The sequence below is a fragment of the Callorhinus ursinus genome, unplaced genomic scaffold, assembly GCF_003265705.2.
Source record: "Callorhinus ursinus isolate GAN/ISIS: 27379988/994484 unplaced genomic scaffold, GSC_fseal_2.0 scaffold3, whole genome shotgun sequence".
NCBI lineage: Eukaryota > Metazoa > Chordata > Mammalia > Carnivora > Otariidae > Callorhinus > Callorhinus ursinus.
In genome coordinates, this window is record NW_027397065.1 from 691,774 (window position 1) to 716,546 (window position 24,773).

General features: G+C 34.2%; 1 protein-coding gene across 11 annotated transcripts in view; it reads right to left on the reverse strand.

Moving 5' to 3' along the window:
* The window catches only part of SSBP2 (single stranded DNA binding protein 2), a 286,525-nt gene that overhangs the window by 162,161 nt on the left and 99,591 nt on the right, over positions 1–24,773 (reverse strand). For 9 of the 11 annotated variants that reach the window (XR_012376689.1, XM_025866724.2, XM_025866725.2 and 6 more), the window contains exon 4: positions 23,770–23,854. The exons of the other annotated variants lie outside the window; for them this stretch is intronic. Coding sequence is in view for 8 of the 9 variants with exons in the window: in XM_025866724.2 (XP_025722509.1) it covers positions 23,770–23,854 (85 nt within the window). In the remaining variant the exon portion in view is untranslated. The remainder of the gene's footprint in view (positions 1–23,769; positions 23,855–24,773) is intronic. 11 annotated transcript variants of the gene reach the window in all.

Here is a 24,773-nt window from a genome sequence, read left to right on the forward strand (position 1 = left end):
ATGGTATTCAGAGCCTTCTAATTTCTGATTAGGGTTGTTTGAGGTTCTTTATATATAAGAGGATGAGCAAAAGAGAAAGATTTTAGCATAATAACTAAACCATATTTAGAAAAGAAGAAAAGTTAAATAAGATGTAAATATGTACATATGAGGGAAAAAATACTGCTTGAAATAGAACAAACTGAGATGTGAGTTCAGGGCAAAGCAAGGAGAAGAAGGAAACCTGGAACAACATTTCTATGAAGAAGGAAGTAGTGGTACATGGAGATATTGAGTCTAGTCATTCTCTGTGTTTGCCACCATACTGGTGCAGAACATCTTAATTGCTAATGCCCTTTGAAAAACGATTACTGACATCTGAAGTACAAGGTAGGTGAGTACTTGGTAAATACTTGTTAACCAAGCTCAACTTTCTCCTAAAACAGCCATGGAGTCACCAAATTTTCCAAAAAATTTATGAATAAATGAGATAGTTTTTTCAAAGAAGTTCTTAAAAACACCTAATGACAAGATGCCTGGAAAAATTACAACAAACTTATTAGAAACAAAAAAGAAATAAAGGTAAAAAGATATAATTTGGGATAAGAAAATTCTGACCACAAAAGAAAAACAGGGAAGTCTCTGAAGTAGAGAATGAGAAGTTCAAATTAGAAGTTTGCTAAAACAAAAACCAATTCAGGCCTTTGCCACATCTTTAAACCAATAATAAAAAGTTCTTCAAATAAGTCAAAAACAGGAAGTCAGATAGATTATAGTTCGTCCACTTGGTAAAAATAAATGCACTGAGTGGAAAGTATATAGGAAAAGATCAAAATAAAATCACAATTTGTATACAGTTTTACATTTTTCAGAGATTATTTACACACCATAACTCATTTGAGTCTTGAAACAACCCTGTAAGAAAAATGAACATTTTAACATCCCCTTTTAAAAGTGAATATTTAGATTGATAAATATATGATTGATTTTAGATGATTCAACTAATAAAAGAAGTGACTGATTTTAGATGAATGAACTAATAAAAGAAGAGCAGACATCAGGGCCCAGATTTCACTACTTCTTCAAAATGGGATTTCCTTTCCCCAGCAATGTATTTTAAACTGTGCCTCTCATAAGAGCCTTAGAGATATGTTTGCGGTGGGGAAGGAAGTGTTGCAAGGAAGAATTATCAGGCTCTAGCCAGAGATTCAAAAGGAATGTATCAGAAGGAAAATCAAAGTGGGAATTGTGGCTTTTTCAGGTCATATGAAGAATCTAGTAAGTATTGTAAGTGATACATCTTAATAGTGTGATTATATATTGAGGGACAGACACATAAGATGTAAAAGCTGGAAATAGTATTGTTTCCAACCTTACAACAGAAAACGGCAGTTAATCTACAAAAACACAAATTTTCTTGAACCTGTAAGAAAGCTCATCTAAGTAAAGACAGACACTGCCAAGGAGAAACAGGACATGAGCACTTGGTTACCTGAAGCAGTTGACAGATGGAATACAAGCTGCTAAGAACTTAGCTAAAATGTCTAACAAATCGCTACAGGCAGAGTGTGAACCAGCGTGAAAATATAGAATCCCTGGGAGCCAGAAACATTGGGGGAATGCTCATCTACTCACAGACTCCTCACATGCCCCATAGGGTGCTCACAAGAAAAGTTGGGGGAAAACAAGAGAATGGAGAGAGCCTCCTTCTTATAGGAGAGGAAAAGCAGCTACTATGAAAAAAGCACAAAGCCCCACCTACTCCCTCTCTTCTAAGAAACAAAAAACCTTAAACCACTGATGAAAGAACAAAAAACCTGGTAGCCCTGAGGGCACAGGTGAAGACTCCTAGCTGAGGGAAAAGAACAGAAAAAAAATCCCTCTATCCCTGGAGGAGGAGGAAGAGAAAAACATCCTGAATTCACTATTAGTGGTTCCCCACCATTGGGATAAGACAAGATTACTCAGAATGTGATACTCTAGAGACCCAGGTAAACATCCGTGGTGTAACACTGAGGCTGAATCAGAACAACAGAGAATGTCACCCCCGTCCTATACTGCCAGGCTGGTAATTATCAAGTAACAAATAAAGAGTCCACGTCTAGGGGAAGTGCCAGATAGTAAGAAGAGACCCTGTCTAAGGCTCACAAACAAATGAAAGACTTGGAGCTGAAGGCAGACCAGATACTGAATAAAACCCTAGCAAACCGGGCGCCTGGGTGGCTCAGTTGGTTAAGCGACTGCCTGTGGCTCAGGTCATGATCCTGGAGTCCCGGAATAGAGTCCCGCGTTGGGCTCCCTGCTCGGCAGGGAGTCTGCTTCTCCCTCTGACCTTCTTCCCTCTCGTGCTCTCTGTCTCTCTTTCCCTCTCTCTCAAATAAATAAATAAAATCTTAAAAAAAATAAAAAATTAAAAATTAAAAAAAATAAAACCCTAGCAAACCAGCTTCCATCCTGAACACAAAGTAATGCTAGAGAAATATGAAGCCCATGGTGCATTGATACCCAAGCCCAGCAAAACCCCTGACTAGATTAACTTAACTGCTCTCCCCATACATGAAAGGACTAGGAAAAAACAAAAAAGAGGCATGTCAATTTCTAAGCTAAATAAAATTTACCTCAGTTTCTATTGTCCTACACAAAATGTTTAGCTTTCAACCAAAAAGTACAAGACATACAAGAAAAAAAAAAGACCAAAAAAAAAGGCCACACTGTCAACCAATAAAAAAAATAAAAATGAACATTGATATGAAGAAGTTATTGGCATTATCAGGCAGGAAATTTAAAATATGATTAATAAGTTAATATGTTTTAGTGGGAAAAGGTGGACCAAAAGCCAGAACAAATGGGAAATTTCAATAGAGAGATGGAAACCATAAAGGAAAATAAAATCAAATGCTAGAAATAAAAACATGGTAACAGAGATAAAGACTGCCTTTGACAAACTCATCAGTAAACTCAACACAGTGAGGAAAGCATCAGTCAACCTGAAAATGAGTCAAGAGAAAGCACTCACAGTGAAATACAAAGAGTAAACTAAAAAACAAAAACTTTTTAAAAATTTAAAAAACACAAGAATAAAAAAGAGAACAGATCTCTCAAGAGCTATAAACAGTCCAACATACCTATGAGGAAAAGAGAAAAAAAAAGTACAGAAAAAATATGTGAAGATATAGTAGCTGGTGATTTTTCATAATTAGTAAAATAAAACAAAACACAGATTCAACCTGCTCAAAAAACATCAAGCAGGATAAATATCATACCTAGATGCATCATATTCAAATACCATGATTAAAAAAAATCTGACAGCAACCAGAGGAAAAAGGGGGGGTAGGATTACAACAAACTTCTGATCATAATTCGCCATACAGAAGATAATGGAGTGATGCCTTTTACAGAGGTATCAAATATCACGGAATACATACAGACCAGCCTTCCCCACTATAGCCTATCCAAATTCCTCACCAAGAAATCTATCAGTAAAATAAGTGATTGCTTTCACCATTATAGTTTTGGGGTAATTTTGATACACAGACACAGGAAGTGAAGCAACGGTCTATACATCCCTACCTCTAGTTTTGTTTTCTCCAACACACCCTTCACACTAATACCTGAGTGGACTTTTTAAAACACAAATCTGATCATGTTATTATCTCTGTAAAGTCAAAATCCCTACCAGCTCCAATTTGCCCTCAGTAAAAACCAAAACTTAATAGTCTTAAAAATCCTCTCTGATCTGGTCCCTGCCTAGTGATCTAGTCTCATCCCTCAGGTTCCTCCTCATATCTTTTGTTCTAGCCATATCAAGCTACAAGAAATCTCTGAAATAGACATGGTTAGTCTTACTTCTGTACTGATTTATGATTTACCAATATTAGAAATGCTTCCTTCTAGGTCAAACCCTACTTTGACTCTTAATCATAAAAACTATAACCCCTCCCCCATGAGAAATGCAAAGAAATCTGACTGCCTTTATTCTCCAAACTTGTATGGTACCAAGCAACAACCTGGTATTAACCATCCCTGCTCTTACTCTTCTGAGGAGAATAAGTCTTAAATCATCTGAAAAATCCAGGACTCCACAGTGGAGCTGCCAATTGGCAATGTCTAGCAAAGAGAGTGCCTGATACCTGACACCTGAAGGCAAAGCTTTGCCAGTGGGACCACTGTAAGGAGAAAAGGAAAACTGAAGGATACCCAACCTTTTTTTTCCCCAGGCAAAAAATTCTAGGCTAAAGATGTTAGCCAGTCAGAAGTCCCTTATATCATTAGTTAAATGTTTTATGAGGAGTCCAATTACATCATTTTTACTTTCTTCAAGACTGAAAGGAGCAAGTTTCTCTTTTTCCCCTATTCTTCAATAAAAACATCCTTAAAAAAAGATTTTATTTATTTACTTGAGAAAGAGAGAGAGCGTGCACGCAAGTGCATGCATGGGGGTTGGGGAAGGGCAGAGGGAGAAGCAGCCTCCCCGCTCCGCTAAGCAGGGAGCCTGACCCGGGGCTCCATTCCAGGACCCTGGGATCACAAACTTGAATCTAAGGCAGTCACTTAACAGACTGAGCCACCGAGGGACTCCTACAATAAAAACATCTTTAACAAAAACAAACAAGCATAATTTTTAGACCAGAAGGGCCTTTTCACAGGGATTTTGAAAATATTATGTTTTATTGTCTAACTTCTGGGACAAATCACAAAGACTCATAGCAATTTGCTTAGAAACAACAGACAGCGGTCACAGTCTATAGATATTATGGCGGGTGGGGAGGGAGATAGAGAGAAAGACAGACAGATGGACTGATTGCCTTCTGGCTCAGGAGAGGATTTTATCAAGGACAAAACCTTCTGTACATGCTGCTTCCTTCAATTATTCACTCAACTCACTCCAAAACTCTCTGTCAAAATTCAGGTAGACATCTCTGCTTTTCAGCCATCATCAAATATGCATTAGGGGCCCACTATTTTCTAGGAACTATGGCAGGTAATGGGGATATAGAAAAGAATATGGTCTCAATTTTTCTGTACCCATGAAACTTAACAAATTCTAATCTTTTCTTAAGCTCCTCCTGAAAGCCTCCTCTCACCTGTGCAGGCGAAGTTGAAAGCCCACCTAACAAATGTTTCCTAATGTGCTGTTTATTTTCCTGTCACAGCACATTTTATTGTAATCATCTACTGACTTATGTCCCCTGTTGGAAAGAAGCTCCTTAAGCACTGGGGCTCTGTTTTATTTCTATCTCTTTATCACCCAGGCTTGTGTCTGGCAATGTCAATAAGTATACTTTTAATTAAAGAAGGAGCAAAATAAAAAAGGTGTTGAGATGGTCTCACTGCCTCTTTAAAAATAAAATATATAGATCAGATGCTAGAAATAAGATAAATCACATGTAATAATAATTTTCAGATATTTCTATCTGTGGATCACAAATAAAGCATATCACACACTATGGTACTACAAAGTTAAAGATCTTAGATGTATCTTAGAAAATAAAATCCACGCCAATGTTCCATAATGATTCAGCCACTGTTACAAATAATTCAGAATCATAGGAGAAGATTATAAAGGACAGGTGAGTATATGAGAGAAATGGGAAAAAGGGAGGGAGAAACCAGAAATAATCTGGTAATCACAAATTTAAAAAGGAAAAACACTAAATTCCTTACAAATTATTTTGCCTATTTTTCTTCCCATTGCAACAAAATAGTATAGAATAGATATTAAAGTGGTAGAGAAAGGCAATTCTTTCCTTTAGAAATGCTTTCCTTGTAACTTTTCATACTTGGTTACCTCTGACTAAATATGCTAAACAATAGAGAATAAAGATAGCACCATTTAGAGTATACGTATTTAAAGTATAAAAGCAAAAGGCATTACACTATTATCCAACCTATGTATTCAACTGACCACACACAAATGAAGTATTTATATCAGGGTTTTAAACCATCTCTGGACAGCAGTGAAAAATAGTAGGCTAAATTAAAATAGCCTTTATCAATACAATAATTATTTATTTTATTAATAGATAAATTCTGAATTTGGAAAAGCCAAGCATTAAATATATCTAAACCGGGGCCTTTGTTGGTAATTTTCATAGACTCAATTTAATAAAACAATTCTATATATAATATACATTCATTTTTTTCAAAGCATATCTAATTTATAATGTGAGCTAATGATATAAGAGACATCAATCTGGCAGAAATTAGGAATAGGGTGGGGAGGCAGGTGTGGCTATAAATGAGCAACAGGAGGAATCCTTGTGGTTCTCTACCTTGAGTATGGTGGTAGATACACGAACCTACACATACAAAAATCACACACAAAACTAGATATACCCACATTAACAAGTAGAAGTAAAACTGGGGAAATCTGAATTAGATCAGTGGATTATATCAAGATTTTGGAATCAAGGAGCTAGAAGACGGCGTGCAAAATATAAAAAAGTACTCCCACTAGTTAGGACTGGACCCTGATCAAGGTACAGGTTACCTGCACCCTTGGGATATCAGATCAGGTTATTGTACTAGAGTTTCACAAGATGTTACCATCAGAGGAAACTAGATAAATGGTACCTGGATCTCTGTATTATTTCTTACCACTGCGTGTGAATCTATAAGTATCTCAAAATAAAAAGTTTAATAAAAAAACAAAAAACTTAATCTGGCACAACCTACTCTCTGGTCACTACAATTCACATCCAAAAAAAACACTCTCTTCCCCACAATCCCAAAAGTCTCTTCCTAATCACAGCACTATTCAAAGTTCGGGATCTAATCATCTAAATCAGGTCAAAATGCAAATATAATTCTTGGATATGGCAACTCAGGTATAATTCCTCTCAATCTGAAGACTCATGAACTGAAGAGACAAGTTATGTACTTCCCACCCATGCAAAATACCTCATTTTTGGAGACAGGATAATTATAATAGATATTCCCATTCAAAAATGTAGGGGGCTGTGTGTAGTCGGTGATAGGAGGCATGTAAATGTCACTAGTCCATACTAATTCTGATGCCCAGAGGGCACACATAACCTAGTACCTTGATCAGGGCTCAGTCCTACTCAGTGGGAGTACCTCTCCATGTTCTGGCTTCTGTTCTCCAGCCTCTTGGGTCCACCATCTAAATTGTGCTTCCTTTTCCAGAAAAAAAAATCCCATGTTTGCAACTGAGAATGTTTCTGAGGTTTTTTTGTGGCTACATAAGTTCAAGGATTCAAAAGTCTCTTCATTTTATGTTGTTTCAGGCTGATAGAATTCTTTTATAAGGCTTTATAGGTTTCTTATGTTTTGGAAACATGTTTTATAAACCCACCCATTCAGGCAAAAGCCATGCCCACAGATCTCTTTGAAATAAGTCCTTCTCTATCCTGGGCCTTCTGAGAGGCTGCTGTGGGACAAGGCCCTGAGGATTCTTAGAGGCCCTTTTGTTTAACAGAGGAAAACTCGGAGTTGCGCTGTTAAGATTCCTGGGAGTTTTCGTGTGTGCGTGAGATAGTCTACAAGGGCCACCTTAAATTTTTCTGAGGTCTCAAAGAAGGTTTTATAGTAACACCTTACTTTCACTTTTACCTTGAGTCCACATTTTCCTAACTTTGCTCTGGATTCGATCTTTATTCCGAGGTCCTTTCGCCTCTACTTTGCAGGCTGGAAAAACTGTCCTGAGCCCTTCATATTTCCTCCAAATTCTGCTCAAAAACAAGAATTTCTTTTTTTTAACTCATCTCTCTCCATCCATATCTCATGAGCTATAGCCAAAAGACATAGTTGACAACGCTTTAGACATTCGGCCTGTAACTCTCCTTTGCCAGATCTATTGGTTCATTAAGTACATTTTCTATTTTCCATGTTACCCTAGGTGGACAGTTTGCTAAACTTTCTGCTATTAGATCATAAAGATATATATATATTATGATTTATTTGAGAGAGAGAGCGAGAGCGCATGTGCACACAAGCAGGTGGAAGGGCAAAGGGAGAAGGAGAATCCTCACACTCCCTGCTGAGCAAGGAGCCCAACACAGGACTCAATCCCAGAACCCTGAGATCATGACCTGAGCCAAAAATCAAGTCAGCCACCTAACCAACTGAGTACCAATAGTCTCCATGAATCTATTTCAGGTTTCATGAACTCTTGTCCACTCACCAGCTGATCCCATGTACTTGTAGCTTCTGTTACAGTAACACCCCACTTCCGTATATTAAGTTCTGTTCTGATTATCAACTGCTGCATAACAAACCACCCCCAACTCAGTAGCAGATAAAATAAGAACTCTTTTATTATGCTCATGGGTTATGTTAGAACTCTGGAGAGTGAGCAGTGGAAACCGCTGTCCCTGCAGGTATCTGTACTTCAGTTGGGAAGACTCACAGCAAGGACTTCTCCGCTAATGACTGATGCCTGGGCTCAGATGATTGGCAGATTGAGAGACTGCTGGGCCTGTATTTCTCATAGAATGGTGATGAGGTTTAAAGACGGAACATCTTGAGAAGGAATAGCTGAAGAGTAAGCATTCCAAGAGACCAACAACAGAAGATGCAAGACTTCTTCTGACCCAGCCTCAGAAGTCACATAGCATCACTTCTACCATATTCTACTGATTACAAGCAAGTTACTAAGGTAAGCTCAGGTTTAAGGGAAAGGAAATTGGACTCCACTTCTTGAAGGAAGAGTGGCAAGGTCATAAGAAAAAAAAATATGGCAGAGGGGAGATGTTTTTGCCATCTTTGAAAAATGCAAAAAGTTAAAATGGACATGAAAAGATTGATCAGGCTCAAGAGGAACATAGTTGAAGCTTCAACCGTGACAACTCTACTTAAGTGATAATAACATATGCAATAAAAACTATAATCATTTCTCAAAAAACTTAAGACTAGAAGTTATGACAATTATTTGTTATTGGGTTCTCCTTTTATGATGAGAAAAACTGTGTTTTTATTAAATTTTATAAAAATAGTTCTGTGACCTCTATTATACTATACTGTTTTGAAAAAATATATAATGAGCATATACAAATAAGACTCTGAATGTCCTTCTGAAAAGCTTAATGTTATCAAACAATTTACAATTTACACAAAATTAGAAATTGATAATGAAAATATGTGTATTCCATCATTCAAAATAATTTACCACATTGCACATTAGGAAAAAACAGGTTGTTTTGTTTTTAAGTAAGCTCTACACCCAATGTGGGGCTGGAACTCATGACCCTGAGATCGAGTCACATGCTCTACCAACTGAGCTAGCCAGGCACCCCAAAACATGTTGTATTAAACTCTATACTACTGACACAGCAAGAAGTGTACCAGATGAGTATACTATTTCAAAAATACAATTTACTACTATTTTCTAAGTCCAGAGAAGACTACATTTCTACCATAATCATAATTCATCAATAAGATGTCATTATCTTAAAACTCACAATTATCTTATGTATCATTAAAAAGAGGGAAAAATGCTGCCAAATAATTAGACCATAGCATGAAACTTTATTAGTTGTTTATATGATGCATATCAATTTCAGATATGTTTAAAAACACATGCATTTTATTAAAAGACTTTCTAGAACTTATGAAATACGGTGCTCATTGACTTAACAGGAAGGATGCTACTATATAAAATCTTCATAGTTGAACTGGTCAAGAGTAAAAATGTTGTGATATCTCCATTTGTTTTTGCAGTGTATTGATACAGCAGAAAATAAGTTTTTTTTGTTGTTGTTGTTGGGGGGAGGTTGGTAAATCACTTGCCTTATAACCTGAGAAGAAATTCTTAAATGTTTAGATACATTCTTATCACATCATCAAATAATTTTGACAAAATGTGGTATACTCTGTACTGATCTTATTAAAGTAATATTAGGAAAATCCATCAGAAAAACAACTTTAATATTAAAGAGGAGAGGTCTTTAAAATTATTGGAAATGACTAGCAGACAGGAAGTTACAGATTATCCTTTTTTATTCTGAAAATTATTAGTTGCCCCAAAGATAAAACTCTTTTCTATTTTTTTTTTTTTCTGGGCATAGGGGATAGGTATGGTAAATTAGTCTCTATTAGCTAAATGTCTGTCAAATATAAACATGGTACATGAGGTTGCATAGTCTTGCTTATGTTTTTAATAAGCTGACTAAATTCAATTTGGCCATAAGGCTACCATAATTTCAATTCTAGGTAAAGTGGCAGCAAAGGCTTTAAAAATTAAATGTTTCAATTCATAATACAAAACAAAATAAATGTCAACTGCTTTAAAATTTAAATATTTCATACAGATAGGCACTGATGATCAGATCTTTTTAATGACATCACTGAACATACAATGTAGTATAAAATATATTGTCTTTTTCACTGAAAATGAAAATATTATCTGAATAATCTAATAGCAACTCCTCCAATCTTTTAATCTGATAAGCATGTACTTTTTACTTGTTTTTTGATATTATGGACTAGTTTAATTAAAGAGCATTTTTTTCTCCACTTAAAGAGATAAAAAGATCTCATGTCATAAGAATTCAAAGTATTTTAAATAAATCTGATCAATGTTAACCTATATATTTGAATTAAGGGCTACATTTTTTTTCTCATTAGAACATTAGTTTAATATATAAATTAACCTCTGACTTTCAGAACCTTCCTAAATATCAAGGTCTTATCTTCTGATTCCTATTCTCTTTCTTTCTCTAATTTTCATTATATAGAATTAAATCTTTTGAAACTTATTTTTTAAGTAGAATTTATACTGATCCTCAGATGATTCTCTTTAAAAAAAAAACCTTCCTCTTTTTAAATGAAAAAACTACAAAAATTAAAAACCTTAAATTGAATTGCTATTTAACCTTATAAATTAACTGACTCAATTCATTGATTCATCCCAACAGAAAGACAGCTCTTATATTTTTATTCTTGACAGCACCACTAGAGTAAAATAAGGATCTATCTACTTATACTTTACTCAAGGGAAAAACATGCATGATTTTTTCTCTACAAATGTTTAAGAAGATCTATTATTCCTTCTTTAGATTTCTAATTAACTTCTATTATTGGTTAAAAATTAATTAATTAATTAACTAACTAATTAAAAGGGCTTTAGAGAAATTGCAGTTCAATCTTTAAAAAAGTCCTAATTTTTTTTAATCTAAATTAAATAAATCAACTTGAGTTCCCTAAATACCTCCCATTATTGCTATTCTGGTCTTTTGATATGAGTAAGGTAAGCAACAGCTGCTTTTGTTCTAGATAGATATTAAAAGCCCATGAGAACGATATACACTTTAAATTACAGAAAACTATATATAATTATCACTTCTGACATTTCCTAAAATAAGAAAAAAAATCATAGTGGCTCTTTTTTACTTCAAAGAAAATTACTGACAATTTTTTTGTTTGTTTTAATTCAGCCTTGCTGAATTAAATTAAAAACTTTAAAAGTTTTTAAAAACAAGAAAAGGAAAATATTTTAAGCTAATAATCTGAATCAAAGGAACTCAGGTAGAGCACAGACAGCTTATCTCATATCTTAAATCCATACGGTGGACAATTTACTAAGGTTGGAAAAGTTAGGAAAGTCCTCACTAAAGAGGACTTTGAAAAATTTGAAAAATTTGTTCTGCAAAGGACGTAAGAGGAAAGCCTATCTTTTCCCACTGCTGGAAACTGCTAAAGTTTATCAGTGTTCAATAGAATTTAAATTTGGAAAAGAATCCCGAGTTGATTCAGGGAATGTCTGGGAAACAATCGGAGCAGGAAGGTCCCTGAGCAAGGGCAATCATTTTGTTCTGGAAACCAGCATCTTCTCAGATAAGAAAGAGGAATCAGTAGATCCAACTGGATGCACAACCTTAACACAGTAAAATACAGGAGCTGGCTAAGAGCAACTGAAGAGAGATAGTAATAAAAGGCAGAAAGCTTCCCTCACTAACACCTGCCATTAAACTTTATTGGCACTGAAGAAACTAACACCAAACATTCATTGAAAACACAAAAGCCTAGTTTCTCTCAAAGGTAGAATCAGACTGCAAGTCCCATCAAGTGAACAAGCTAATAGAAAACTAAGCAATAAAAGGCAGTTGAAGAGCCAGGAAGGGAATCTTTGAGGGTCAAGCTACCAAAGTGCCCTCCTTATTCACTGTGCCCGCCAAGAAAGCCCACTTAGAAAGTGAGAGGTTTCCAAGCACACCATGGGTTCTAAACAACCCAGCAGGAAGGCCAGCTCAACTCTATCTTCTGAACTTGAGCTCTCATCTAGTCAAGATAGTAGTTAGGTAAGAATGATTCCCAAATAGGAGGCTTAAAATGCCCCAACCACTCCATGGTCTCCACAATGCCTCAAGTAAATAAATGTAAATAAATAATTGGGAATGTGGACATGGAGATAAAACCAGGTAATTTCCATTTCAAACATAAAATACTGTTGAGAATCCTAATTCTCTGCAAACCTCCCAGTGCCCATACTGTTACTTCCTGTACATCTCTGTAGTGAATGAAATTAAAATCCTAGACATAAAGAAAAGAGCAGGCCCTATGGGAGGAAAAACTGACAAAGGAAAATGGTGAAAAACTATCAAAGGTTACATTTATGGTCTGGAAAAGATAAGAAGGGTATATAGATAGGTGACCTGTGATAGGATAGGTTTACAGATTTAATTTACAGCAAGTTCCCAATGTCCTTGTGCAAGAATATTCCAGGTTAGAGAAAAAAGGAAGGAAGTTAGTTTGTTATATGTGGCTATGTGTTGATGAAATTTGCATAAGGAAAACATTCCCATAATTTCTAAGATACATAATATTAAAGTGTCCTATTGTAAGCAATACAGAAGTAATTTTTCAATATCTAAAGATTTTCCACTTCCTTTATGTATTGGGGCTTTTGACCATAATAAAAATTATAATATGACTTCAGCTCTGAAATATTTTCCTTTATTCTCTCTTTTTGTATTTATCTCAGAGCTGACAAAGGATAATGATGATAGGAGGGATAAGATAAGGTGATACATAAGATAAGGTAATAATCAAGGGAAAGCAAGAAGAGGGAATATTGAATGGATCACATATGAGCAGTATAATGTTCCCACGGAGGTAGGAAACTTAGTTTAGAAATAGCATGCCTGAAGAATGTACACTCATCAAATATTAATTGAGTACCAATTAAGCATAAGCCACTAGACTACAAAATTGAACATGATATATTTTTATAAGCTTTTATATATGCTTACCTCCCAAGGTATGAAAACTTTTATATTGCTCTTAACAGGCAATTCAATACATGATTGTTAAAACAAAGTTGTAATGAAGAAAGAGGGCTTATATAGAGATATTTCCCTACCTATTAATCTAAGTTTCCAAAACTTCTAGCAGAAGTCATGGATCATTTAAGTCCATTTAGTTTTCCTCCTAAGTTTGAGTCTACTCTCTCTCCTATACAATACATGACTGCTTTCTCAAATGAATTGTGGCCTATAAAGATCATTCAGGCACTGACATAGTTTGAGTCTCAAGTTTTGCTTCAAAAACCATAAACAGGTTTGAATATCTTAGGAACTCAACATAGTACATTAACACCAAACAAATTTTACTAGTTGCCCTAGAGTTCACATTGGAAGCACAATGAAATAGTGAATCGATTCAGGAAACTTCCTGGGCTATGTAGAACACACCAGTCAAGCTACCTAACTCAGTCTCTCCAGTGTGATGATAAGTATTTACCTCTCATTGGTCTTAATGCTAGCACCTTCCTTCCTATCACCCCCTAAATGTGAGCATTTTTCCCCCAAATTTCTATCCGCAGGCCTCAATTCTTAATTTACCCTTATTCTCTCATTATTTAAGCCACTCTTACAGCTGAACCTACTTTCTCTACATTCTTCCTTCCAAATTTCAGATTTCTGCTAATGGTGTCATAAAGCTCGGTTCATCAGTCATGTTAACTAAAAATTTCAAAACTTTTCTCTCTTCCTTGATTCTCACAACTCATCTTTTTTATCCTTCATTTTCATTTTCAATTGCCACCACCCTAATTCGAGGGCTTTTCAGCTTATACCAAGACTATTAGGTTAGCCTCCTCCGGTCTTTACCTTTAGTCCTTTCCTTTCTTCGGTTCCTCTCATATAATGCCCTCATATTAATCATCCTAAAATATAATTTACTGTATTTTGAATAAGCTCAAAAAATGATTCTCCATTGCAGAGAAAACAAAAGTTTCACCCAGAATAGTTGAAAAGTACTCAGGGAATATTTGGAAAACCTGAATTTTCCTGGCAAAACCTCATACAACTTTTTTTTAAAATATTTTATTTATTTATTTGACAGAGAGAGACAGCAAGAGAGGGAACACAAGCAGGGGGAGTGGGAGAGGGAGAAGCAGGTTTCCCACTGAGCCGGGAGCCTGATGTGGGGCTTGATCCCAGGACTCTGGGATCATGACCTGAGCCAAAGGCAGACGCTTACCCGACTGAGCCACCCAGGCACCCCAAACCTCATACAACTTTTAAACAATGGCATATCCTTTACCTCTCTGGGTACCAAGTTCCCTATCTAGTTAAATAAATAGGTTGGACCAAATAAGAATTTTTCAACTTTTCTATTTTAAGTTTTTGGATTGTTTTGGATTCTGACACTGGCAATATACAAAAGAGATAGAAGGAGAGAGACCGAGACAGACAGAGATGTTTATTCAAGAGTCTAACCAAGAAGGGCGCCTGGGTGGCTCAGTCGTTAAGTGTCTGCCTTTGGCTCAGGTCATGATCCCAGGTTCCTGGGATGAGCCCTGCATCAGGCTCCCTGCTCAGCAGGAGGCCTGCTTCTCCCTCTCCCACTCCCCTCTGCTTGTGTTCCCTCTCTCGCTGTCTCTCTGTCAAATAAATAAAATCTTAAAAAAAAAAAAAAAAAAGAGTCTAACCAAGAACCCTTAAGAAAGAGTTCTTGAACCCTGAGGGGGTAAAGGAAGACAGATGCAGAAACAATCGTGGTAAGGCTGTTGCAACATGATAAAGACTTGAACTGAAGCATCTGCAATGGGATTAGAGAGGATAAGACCTGCATAAGGAATGTTTAGGCAATGGAATTGACGAGTTTAGATGACTAGTCAGAGAGAAAGGAGAACAATCATGGGGATAAAGAGAAGATTCATTTATAGCATGGGTAATGACTTAAATGGAGATTTGTTCCATTTAATTAGAAAGAGAAAACAGAAAGAAATGGGAAAGGAGAACCAAGCTACTTCAGTTAAAACAGAAGAAACCAAGAGCCCCTCTGGTAGGGTGTTCTCACTCCTAGACCAAGAGTCCAGGAAATTCAACATGAAACCAATGAAAAGGATAATTTCATAGTGTTCTTACAGTTTCTACTAACTACTGGCTAAGCATTAATCCTGTGTTTGATTTTTCTACTCTATAGTAAAACAGCTTTGCTCACTATTCCCTAAATACACCTTAATATTTTTCCATTGTCAGCCCGTTTCTCTGATATACCTTTCCACACATACCTCTTCTCATCCAAATCCTAGTTATCATTCAAAGTCAGTGCACATTCAGAGTGTTTAGAGTCAAACAGTGTAACAGTTACCATCTACGTTATACTCCTAGCAACTAGCTCATAATACACAGCTCATATACCTCTCCACTTTATGAACCCCTAGTGAGAGAAATATTTATGTCTCTGCCTCTCACATAACCTCAAAGTAACTTGCATATATAAATGGGTTCTCAAGAAAGAGTTAATAAATGATAGAATGATTTTAAGTTACGTCTACCAAAATCACTTCTCTCAGTGATAATTCTGCATAGAATCACATTTATTAGTAAGTTGTACCCCTTTCTTCTTTAAAAATCTAGATATTTTAACATAATGTATCACACATATTTTAAAGTTAAGTTTGACTTTGATAAGAAAAATCATAAAACCACATTTAAAAAATCTATGCCTTTTCTTTGAAGAGATTCCAAGAATTTCCTTCTAGAGAGTTCAAAGATTCAAAAGTTAGCACCTGAGCTTTGAGAACTGATGATATCTATCTACCGTGGCTGGCTACAAATTAATTCCTTGTATTATAATAGTAGTTGTTTGTGGTTTTAAACCCAAGAAACAGGGGAAAGTATCAAGTCAAATATATGTGTGTGCGGGGGGGCCCTTAATATTCAAAATAAATGCAATCAAATTTATAAAAATTTCGTGAGGTCTGAAAACAGATAATGCATTCTTACTTGTACAAAACAGTGTGTCACATCATTTATAGCATGTCCATTATTTCTTGGCTAAGTAACTATTATTTAAATCTCTAATATATATTCAAAGATACAATACCTAAATGTGTGAGGCACTTATTTATTTTAAAGAGATATGGACTATGGACCCCTAATCTCACTACCAATGCCCACAAAATCCAAGACATACAAGAATAACTGAAAACTAGATTGGGGTAAATGAAACATGAGTTTTGCCAGTATTTTTAATTTCTTTCCCTCATATCAAAGGGGAAAGAAATAAAAACAAGACTCTCATGAAGTTGTCTAAGTTGTCCAAAATAGAGCTATTATTTTTGGGGGGGCCTTTTGTTGTTGTTGTTGTTTAAAGATTTTAAGTAATCTCTATACCAAACGTGGGGCTCAAACTTACAACCCTGAGATCAACAGTCACACCTCTACTCTCTGAGCCAGCCAGGAGCCCCCAAACAGAGTAATTTTAAATCAAGTTTTATAATATATGAAAAGTAAACAAAGTGGCTATCGAAATATAACACCACAAATCTAAGGTATTTAGATATATTTCACTTTTCCTTTTATAAACCTCCAAAATAACTTATTTCATATGACTTTTAAATTTATGAATTTCCTATCTCTTAACAGTACATTAGAAATACATATTATTTTTGAAAGAGTATCATATTTCTGTCGGGTTTTGTTTTTATGTTAGGACTCTACTGGCAACATAATCACAGGCAGTGTAACATCAGCATCAAAAATAGTAAAGAATAAAGATCTTCCCATATCCATCTTCTCATGTTCACCAGAAATTAGATTTTAATAAAAATGAATACGCCAGTGTGAAAAACGGGACTTAAGACGAAGTTCCTTTAAACCATATACTTTGAAAAAATATATTTTCCACAATGAAACAAATCATCATTGTTCTGCTTATCTCTTTTCCACATTAGGTTCTTCATTTATTTAAAGATTTTGTAATATCTACATAACTCTATAAATTATGCTGTAAAAGATTTTTAAGTGGAATCCTTCCACAATGCTTTATAGTTTCTTTGATTGTCTCCCTTCATTCATGTTTTCTGTCAAATGACTGACATAACTTATTGCCCTATAGGAAATCCCAGAATCAAAAGAAATAGGAAACATAGCTAATACTGTTATCAGCAGGACTTAGAAGCCACCCAGAAGCAATCCTAGGTGCAGTGACAAGCGGGACACCACAGGTAAAGTGGTGGATGTTCTTCTTCAAATTAACAATTACACAAAAACAAAAAAGAAACAAACAACTTACCTTATGCTAGAAAGAATATGTTAGTTTGTAAGGTTTATATGGGGCAAAAGAAATTAAACTGGATCCTATAAGAAATGAAAACAGTGGTAGAAACTCTACAGCAGATAAGGTGGAAAGTGAATCTTACTACGTCCCTACCTACTGGGGTGAAGAAAAGACTATAAATTACTGATAAATATTAATACACACCTACAACAGTTTTTACCATCTTTAATGGATTTTAAATGTAATTCTATTTGTTCCTAGCCTATTAAGACTCTAGTTTACATGAACTGTTAAGGAGAACTATGTCCTAATGTAATACATTCATTTGAGCATTTACTAATTATGGCTACTATATGACAAAATCTAAACACACATCAGAAGTTATGTGTACTTGCCATCTCTCTCCATATTCTTACATATATGTATGTATGCATATATAAATAAATTCTGATTGATTTGGCAATATAAGACTATAATATGTCTGTCAATTTATTTTACTACTTGATATTTCAAGCTTCTTGGGAAAAAGTCTCTTTTGCTAGATGGTAGCCCATGAGAATGGGGATAATATCTATTTTGTTCACGGCTAGATTCCCTGGTACCATGCCTCCTGAGATATAAAGCCTTTGCTACTTGCTTTGATTCATTTGTTATGTCTTTACAGATTACTGTCTTATCTAAATTTGTTTTGAAATACAAAATAAATAAAGGTAGTATTAAATGACCTTCCTGGAACTACATATCCAGATATATTAAAATAAGAAGTAACAAATACTTATTAGATAATATTTTATTTAACCATTCATTTATATAAACACCAAACATAATTTGAACATCTCATGTCCAGTACCATGCTGGGCACAGGGGATGAAAAAGACAAATAAGACAAAGCCTATTCCCTGAGAAAGCTCAGAAATCATTACAGAAAACATCCCATTATAAAAAACTAATGTACAGGAATATTAGGAAGGTACACAGAGGATGTTAACACAGCAAAGGGTTACTTAACTGTCTGCAATAGTTTCTTTTTTTACTTTTTATACAAAAATTTTTTAATTGAAGTACAGTTGACATATAATATTATACCAGTTACAGGTGTGCAAAATAATGATTTGATATTTACATACATTAGAAAATGCTTACCAGAATAGGTGTAGTTACCATCTGTCACCAGATAAACTTATTACAATATTATTGACTATATTCACTATACTATACTTTCTACAGAAGTATTTTCCTAAATAATATGGATTATCTGCAGAAACAATTTTCATAAAGTATGAATAAAAACATTATTCTCCTATTATTTTATTTATATAATATCACATGTTGTATAGCATTTTTAAAAGGTAGTGCATCACTATAAACCTGTCACATAATCCTTTCTAGATGTTATAAACATTCTCTTAGGCAAGAGTACAAAATCAGCCACATGTTATCAATAATTATGACTAAAGCCTATCACTTCATCTGAACATTTGAAAAATTTAAAACATCTCCAGTCTCCCAAACTTACAAACCACTGCATTGTTAACATTTATCGAACATCTATTATTTGACAGACCCCAGGGAAGAATAAATCTAATTCTCTGCTCTCAAAGAGCTCACTGTAATAATGTGATTTCATTACTACCACACTAAAGCAATAATATATTTTGGCTCTATCATTGCTTTAGGACAATTAAGCAATCTTCATTCATACCAGAGAACTAAGATTATAATCACTGTATACATTTCTCATTAAGTTTAGTAGTATATATATTGATAGTTTTCTTAGGAAATGAATGAAATTAGAAATAAATTGTTAAATAAAACAACTCTATGCTAATCTGAAGCAGAAAAAAAAATCTAGTAAATGTTAATTAACTCCACATAAAAGCATTGCCTGTGATTTCAGGGTAAAATAAAAACATACCAATAGGGAGAAAATAAAAGCTGGTTCAATAAACTTTCCAAGTTAGTAGATACTATTTTTAATCACATAAGATGATGTTTTACTTTTTAATGATAACATTGTACTATCTAATAATAATTTTACAGCTCAGATGAGCCTATTTCTCACTCAGGATAAAAATAACTGGTCCAAGTTAGATATCTCCCAGCCATGAGGCAAAATAATTATTCTATAGTAAAATCTCTATATAAGATAAATTCCTAATTATTAAAATTTCCTCCAACATTTCTGATCTTATTCTCCACTCCCCTCTAGAAAATCAACAGGTAGACATATTTCACAGTATCTGTCATAGCAGAAAAGAATCAAACAGATTTGTTTGGAGATTATCTCTTTATTTGCTGCCACCAGGTCTCAAAGATGAACCATAGCAATACCCATAAACACATTAGAAACTACTGTATATTTCTTTTCTCAAGTTAATTATCTTAACTATATTTTAAAATCTTGCTTTTTTAAAATTTAAAAAATACAAATATAGAAAAAATATAAATTATGGAATCTTATGAAATATTATAAAGCAAACACATGGTTATTATAAAGTAACCATCACCATGGTCAGGTAAAAAGAATTTTGCCAACTATCTCAAAAGCCCTTTCCATGAGCCCTATCCCAATCATAACCTCTTCCCACTTCTCATAAGTAATCATTATCCTAACTTAAATAATAATCATTATTTGTTTTTTATACCTTTGTCATCCAAAAGTGCACCTGCATACACTATTAACTGTTGATTTCCAAATGTATCATGAGTTTACATAGAGCATTGTGTATAGATGCTAAATATTTAAGTTAATATGTTTTAAAATAGAAATGCAAGGAGATCAAGGTTTTACTCATCTTAAATGTTTTCTCTCTCTCTGTCTTTTTTTTTTTTTTTTGCTTTTTCTCACAATAAGTATGAACAGGGTGATTGTCTGAAGGAAGGGATATTAACTTTTGAAGGAAAGGATATCTATAACTATTTAGCAAATAAAATAATAAGGTGACAAAATTCCATAATCTAAAGAAGCAATGTCAGAAAACAAACCAAAAAAAAAAAATTTTTTTTTCTTTTTACCCCAAGAGCTAAAAATGTTTCTGGGATAATAATTACAAAAAAAAAAAAAAGATTTTATTAGAAAGGATAAAATGGGGGTGCCTGGGTGGCTCAGTCAGTTAAGCATTTGCCTTGGGCTCAGGTCATGATCTCGGGGTCCTGGGATTGAGTCCTGCATTGGAGCTCCCTGCTCAGCCAGGAGTCTGCTTCTCCCTCTCCCTCTGCTCCTTCCCACAGCTTATGCTCACACCCGCACACTCTCTCTCTCTCTCTCAAATAAATAAATAAAATCTTCTTAAAAATAAATTAAAAAAAGTATACAATGGCTAAAAGTTACATCTATTCAGTTTCTAGATCTCCCCTTAATAGGTACACATACAAAAAACAAATGTCTTTCATAAGAGATGCTAAATGCCCATAGCGTATAAAAACACAGGACCACCTCAAATATAAATTTTATTTTACTAAGTTTTTTATTTTCTATTTTTCAGAAGAGACATTGTAATTCACTGAAAGGTAAGTTTTAATCACTTTTAAAGTAAATTTCCTGAATATAAAATTAATATTAACTGAAGATATTTGGAAAATACAGATATAGAGATAAAAATAATAGTCATGCATAATTCCAACATTAAAAGGTAATCACTGTTAACATTTTAGCCTATTTTTTAATTAAAAAGATTATTCGTTATTTACCTCATTATGCCTCTATCATTTCTTCAAAAAAAAGTAGTCTACCTTTCATTACCCATTCACTCTTATAAATAAAGACTATAAAATAACAAGACTACTTTTTTAAACATGTGAGAATTTTACATGCAAATAAGTATTTTTTTATTCTAAAGATGAAGCTATTGAAGAAAATATTTTTCAGAATGCTCCCTTCAGAGTTACCTTAAAATTCAGTAGGTATAAATATTACTATTATAGAAATGGTCCCATAATGAACTCTAATAAAGAAATATAACATTCTAGAATTTTACCACAATCTTATTGTTTATTCCTGTTTCCCATTTTCTTCCCTGAGTCTTTCAAACTTCTATATCTACACATCAAACATGAATTATGTCGATCATCTTCAGAAACTGTCACTATTAAGAAGTCAGGAAATTCTACTCATGGAAATTATCATTAAAGTGTGCTACCAAAAAAATGTATTTCTAAAAATCCAATTACAACATGAAATTATGTAAGTAAAATCCTTTCATAAACCTCCATTTAAAAGAAAATTCTGGAGAAGTATTACAACTGAAAATAAACTGGCTTAAAGGTATAATAAAAATGCCACCTAAAAATAAATTTCTTAAAACTAATACTTAAGATAAAGTTATAAAACATCTCATAAAGCATGTGCTAATATTCATAATGGATTATAAAACCCAAATACTTAATTTTTTCTAAACTACATTTTCTTAGGACCAAATTACATGCTAAGGGTTATTCTTCCTTGAAAATCTAATTTCACTCATACCTCTAGCCAATGCTCATTTAAAAAAAAAAACCTGAAATATTTAAGTGGGCTTCTAAAGCTAATAAGTGTGACTATTCTCTGAAATATTTAAAATGTCTTATGAATGCAACATGTACATGACAACGAAGCTGATGAGGCTCTGACAATGACAATGATTTATCTAATGGTTCTGAAAGATCTAAATTAGTTCAGTATTCCCTATAAGATCTCCATGGTGAACAGTAGTGTGCATCTTTCTGTACAATGGAATTATGAAGAAGTATTTATATAATTAATTTCTTAAAATGTAGATTCACAAATATTATGGTCCTTTGGAGTAGAACACTGGCATTATGTAATGCCATCTAGTTGTCAAAATTAGTGAGTACTTAAAAAACGTTTCTCAAGACAAGCAGGCCAAATCTAGGCAAATCTTTTTGGTGTAGGAGGTAGATGAGATGGAATATCCCATTCTAGCCAGATTCCTTATAATCTTCACGGTTGGGTCTCTGCTCTACTTCTCTGCCATCACGCAAGGGTAAAAATGGAAAACAAGATTGTCCAGATAAATACTATATCCTGGGCCCTGTGTTATCTGCCTTTTCTCTACTTTTTCTTTACATGTAGAAGCATCCCTTTCACTCACATTATCCCTAAGAGCTATTATTGTTTACTACATAGCAAGCTTTATGAATGAAATCAATCATCAGATGAGGCAAGCACGAGCAGTCACTTTAATCAGCTTAGTCCAAGGTTAAATTACTACACAGTCCCTCCAGATGCTCAAGACTTTTACTTCTCTTCTGTCTGCACAATTTTCCTTGTGCTACTTTTGGGGCTGTAATTGTCCTGGCTATTTCTACTCTTTAGTCTAAGGCTGAAGTATGTCCTTTGGAAGAACAAGGTCTTTTTTCCCTTTTGAGCCCTGGTTCTGATTTTTAAGACTATTCACACAGAATGATGGCCCCCTGTCTACCAACTAAACAAGTAACTCTCTGGTTAAGTTTTAGGTAGTTACTATCAAATAACCTCAGGTTCCAGCCCCATTTCTACTTCCTCCAAACTAAAGACACTGGATTTCCTTTCTCCCAAACTCAAGCTGTCCTTCCTTTATGGTCAATTCTGCATTTCCCAGCCCCTTCACAATACCATCTTATTCTTAAATGCAATTTTTCCCTTAAAAAAAATCTTGGTTTCTTTCCCTCCTTTTTTCTACAATTCTACTTCCCCATACCATCAACTCTCTAAAATGACATTTGCAGTTCTTCTAACAAAATGTTCAGTATACATCTCCTAGCCAGGGATAGTCCACTGTCCTTCCTTAAGAATTAAAAACATTTTTAAAAAGTTTTTAATGCAATTTTCATTTTTGCCCAGAATCTTTTACTCTCTTGTGTTTCCTTTAATTCACAATAAATTTTATTTGTAGAAATGAATCAGTGTAACAGATATTTAGCTTTATGATATATAATCAAATGGTACAAAAAAGAAAAATATAATATCATGATATATTTTTTCAATCTTATGTGGAAAAGAACTTAACATTTATAGAATTCTTATGACTCCTTTTGTGGAATGAGGAATTATTATTTAATTTTTATAAATCTGAAATTTCACAAATCAGGCATGCCTATAGGTAAAAAAAAAAATACCTTTAATAACTTGGCATTAGGACTAGCCTCTTATCCTAAGCTTTCAACAAGACTTGAACACTCATTTGTATTTCACTTTTAAAGTTATAACCCTATTTCTCAAGAAAAAAAGAACCAACTTCTTAAAACCAAAGGAAAAGAATAGATGGTCCAATGCATTTTTCAAGAGCAGTAGTTAAAAAGAAAACTGATAATATAACTGAGTAAAATTATACATTAACTCACATAATCATGGAAGGCTTTTGCTTCACTTGAATGTTCACATGTTTCCCGTCTTTCTGGAGCTGCACAGTAGAGATCCCAAAATACACTAAAAAAGTAATTATGGTAACATTAAGAAAATCATATAACACCAAATGAGAGATCACAATTCCAAAAATAGAAGACATGTATTATTTTTTATACAAAATGTATTTTCTTCTTCAGGACAAATATTTCTTTGGAAGATTTAAATTCAGGCAAGGTTCCTCCTGGAATAATAGCATATAATCTAGCTCTTTCAGATTTTTTATAAAAGGATAAAAAATTTTAAAAAATTTAACCTGTCATTCTTAATTGTCTATTTATATCATTTAAACACATGACTGAAATAATTATGCTTTTCACAACTCTCCCATGAAGATAAAAACAGTAAATAATATCCTAATTTAATCATTAAAGAATAAAGTGGTTCATTATTTTTTTCAAGATAATTTTGTTGTCCAACTACCAGGCCAAAATCCTGACCATTAAATCATATTGTTAAAACAAGTATATGTTCTTGGGCGCCTGGGTGGCTCAGTCGTTAAGCGTCTGCCTTCGGCTCAGGTCATGATCCCAGGGTCCTGGGATGGAGTCCAGCATTGGGTCCCCACTCAGCGGGGAGTCTGCCTCTCCCTCTGCCTCTGCCTGCCGCTCTGCCTACTTGTGCTCTCTCTCTCTCTGTCAAATAAATAAAATCTTTAAAAAAAAAAGTATATGTTCTTAAAATATCCTTTTGTTTGCCCTTGCAAATTACCAAAATAGGTTAGTAATTTTGAAAATTCAAAACGTCCATGCTCTTTCATTTTTCCCTTCTGTTCAAGAACAATGGGGATAAGCAAGGTAGAACTGGTTGGGAAAAAATAATTACACTGCTTACAAAACTTATGTCTCTGATCATCCTTCCATCTCTAAAATTAACAATGAGCATAAGCAAATGATTCAAAAATCAGGAATGCAAATATCTAGAAATATTGGCAACAAACAAA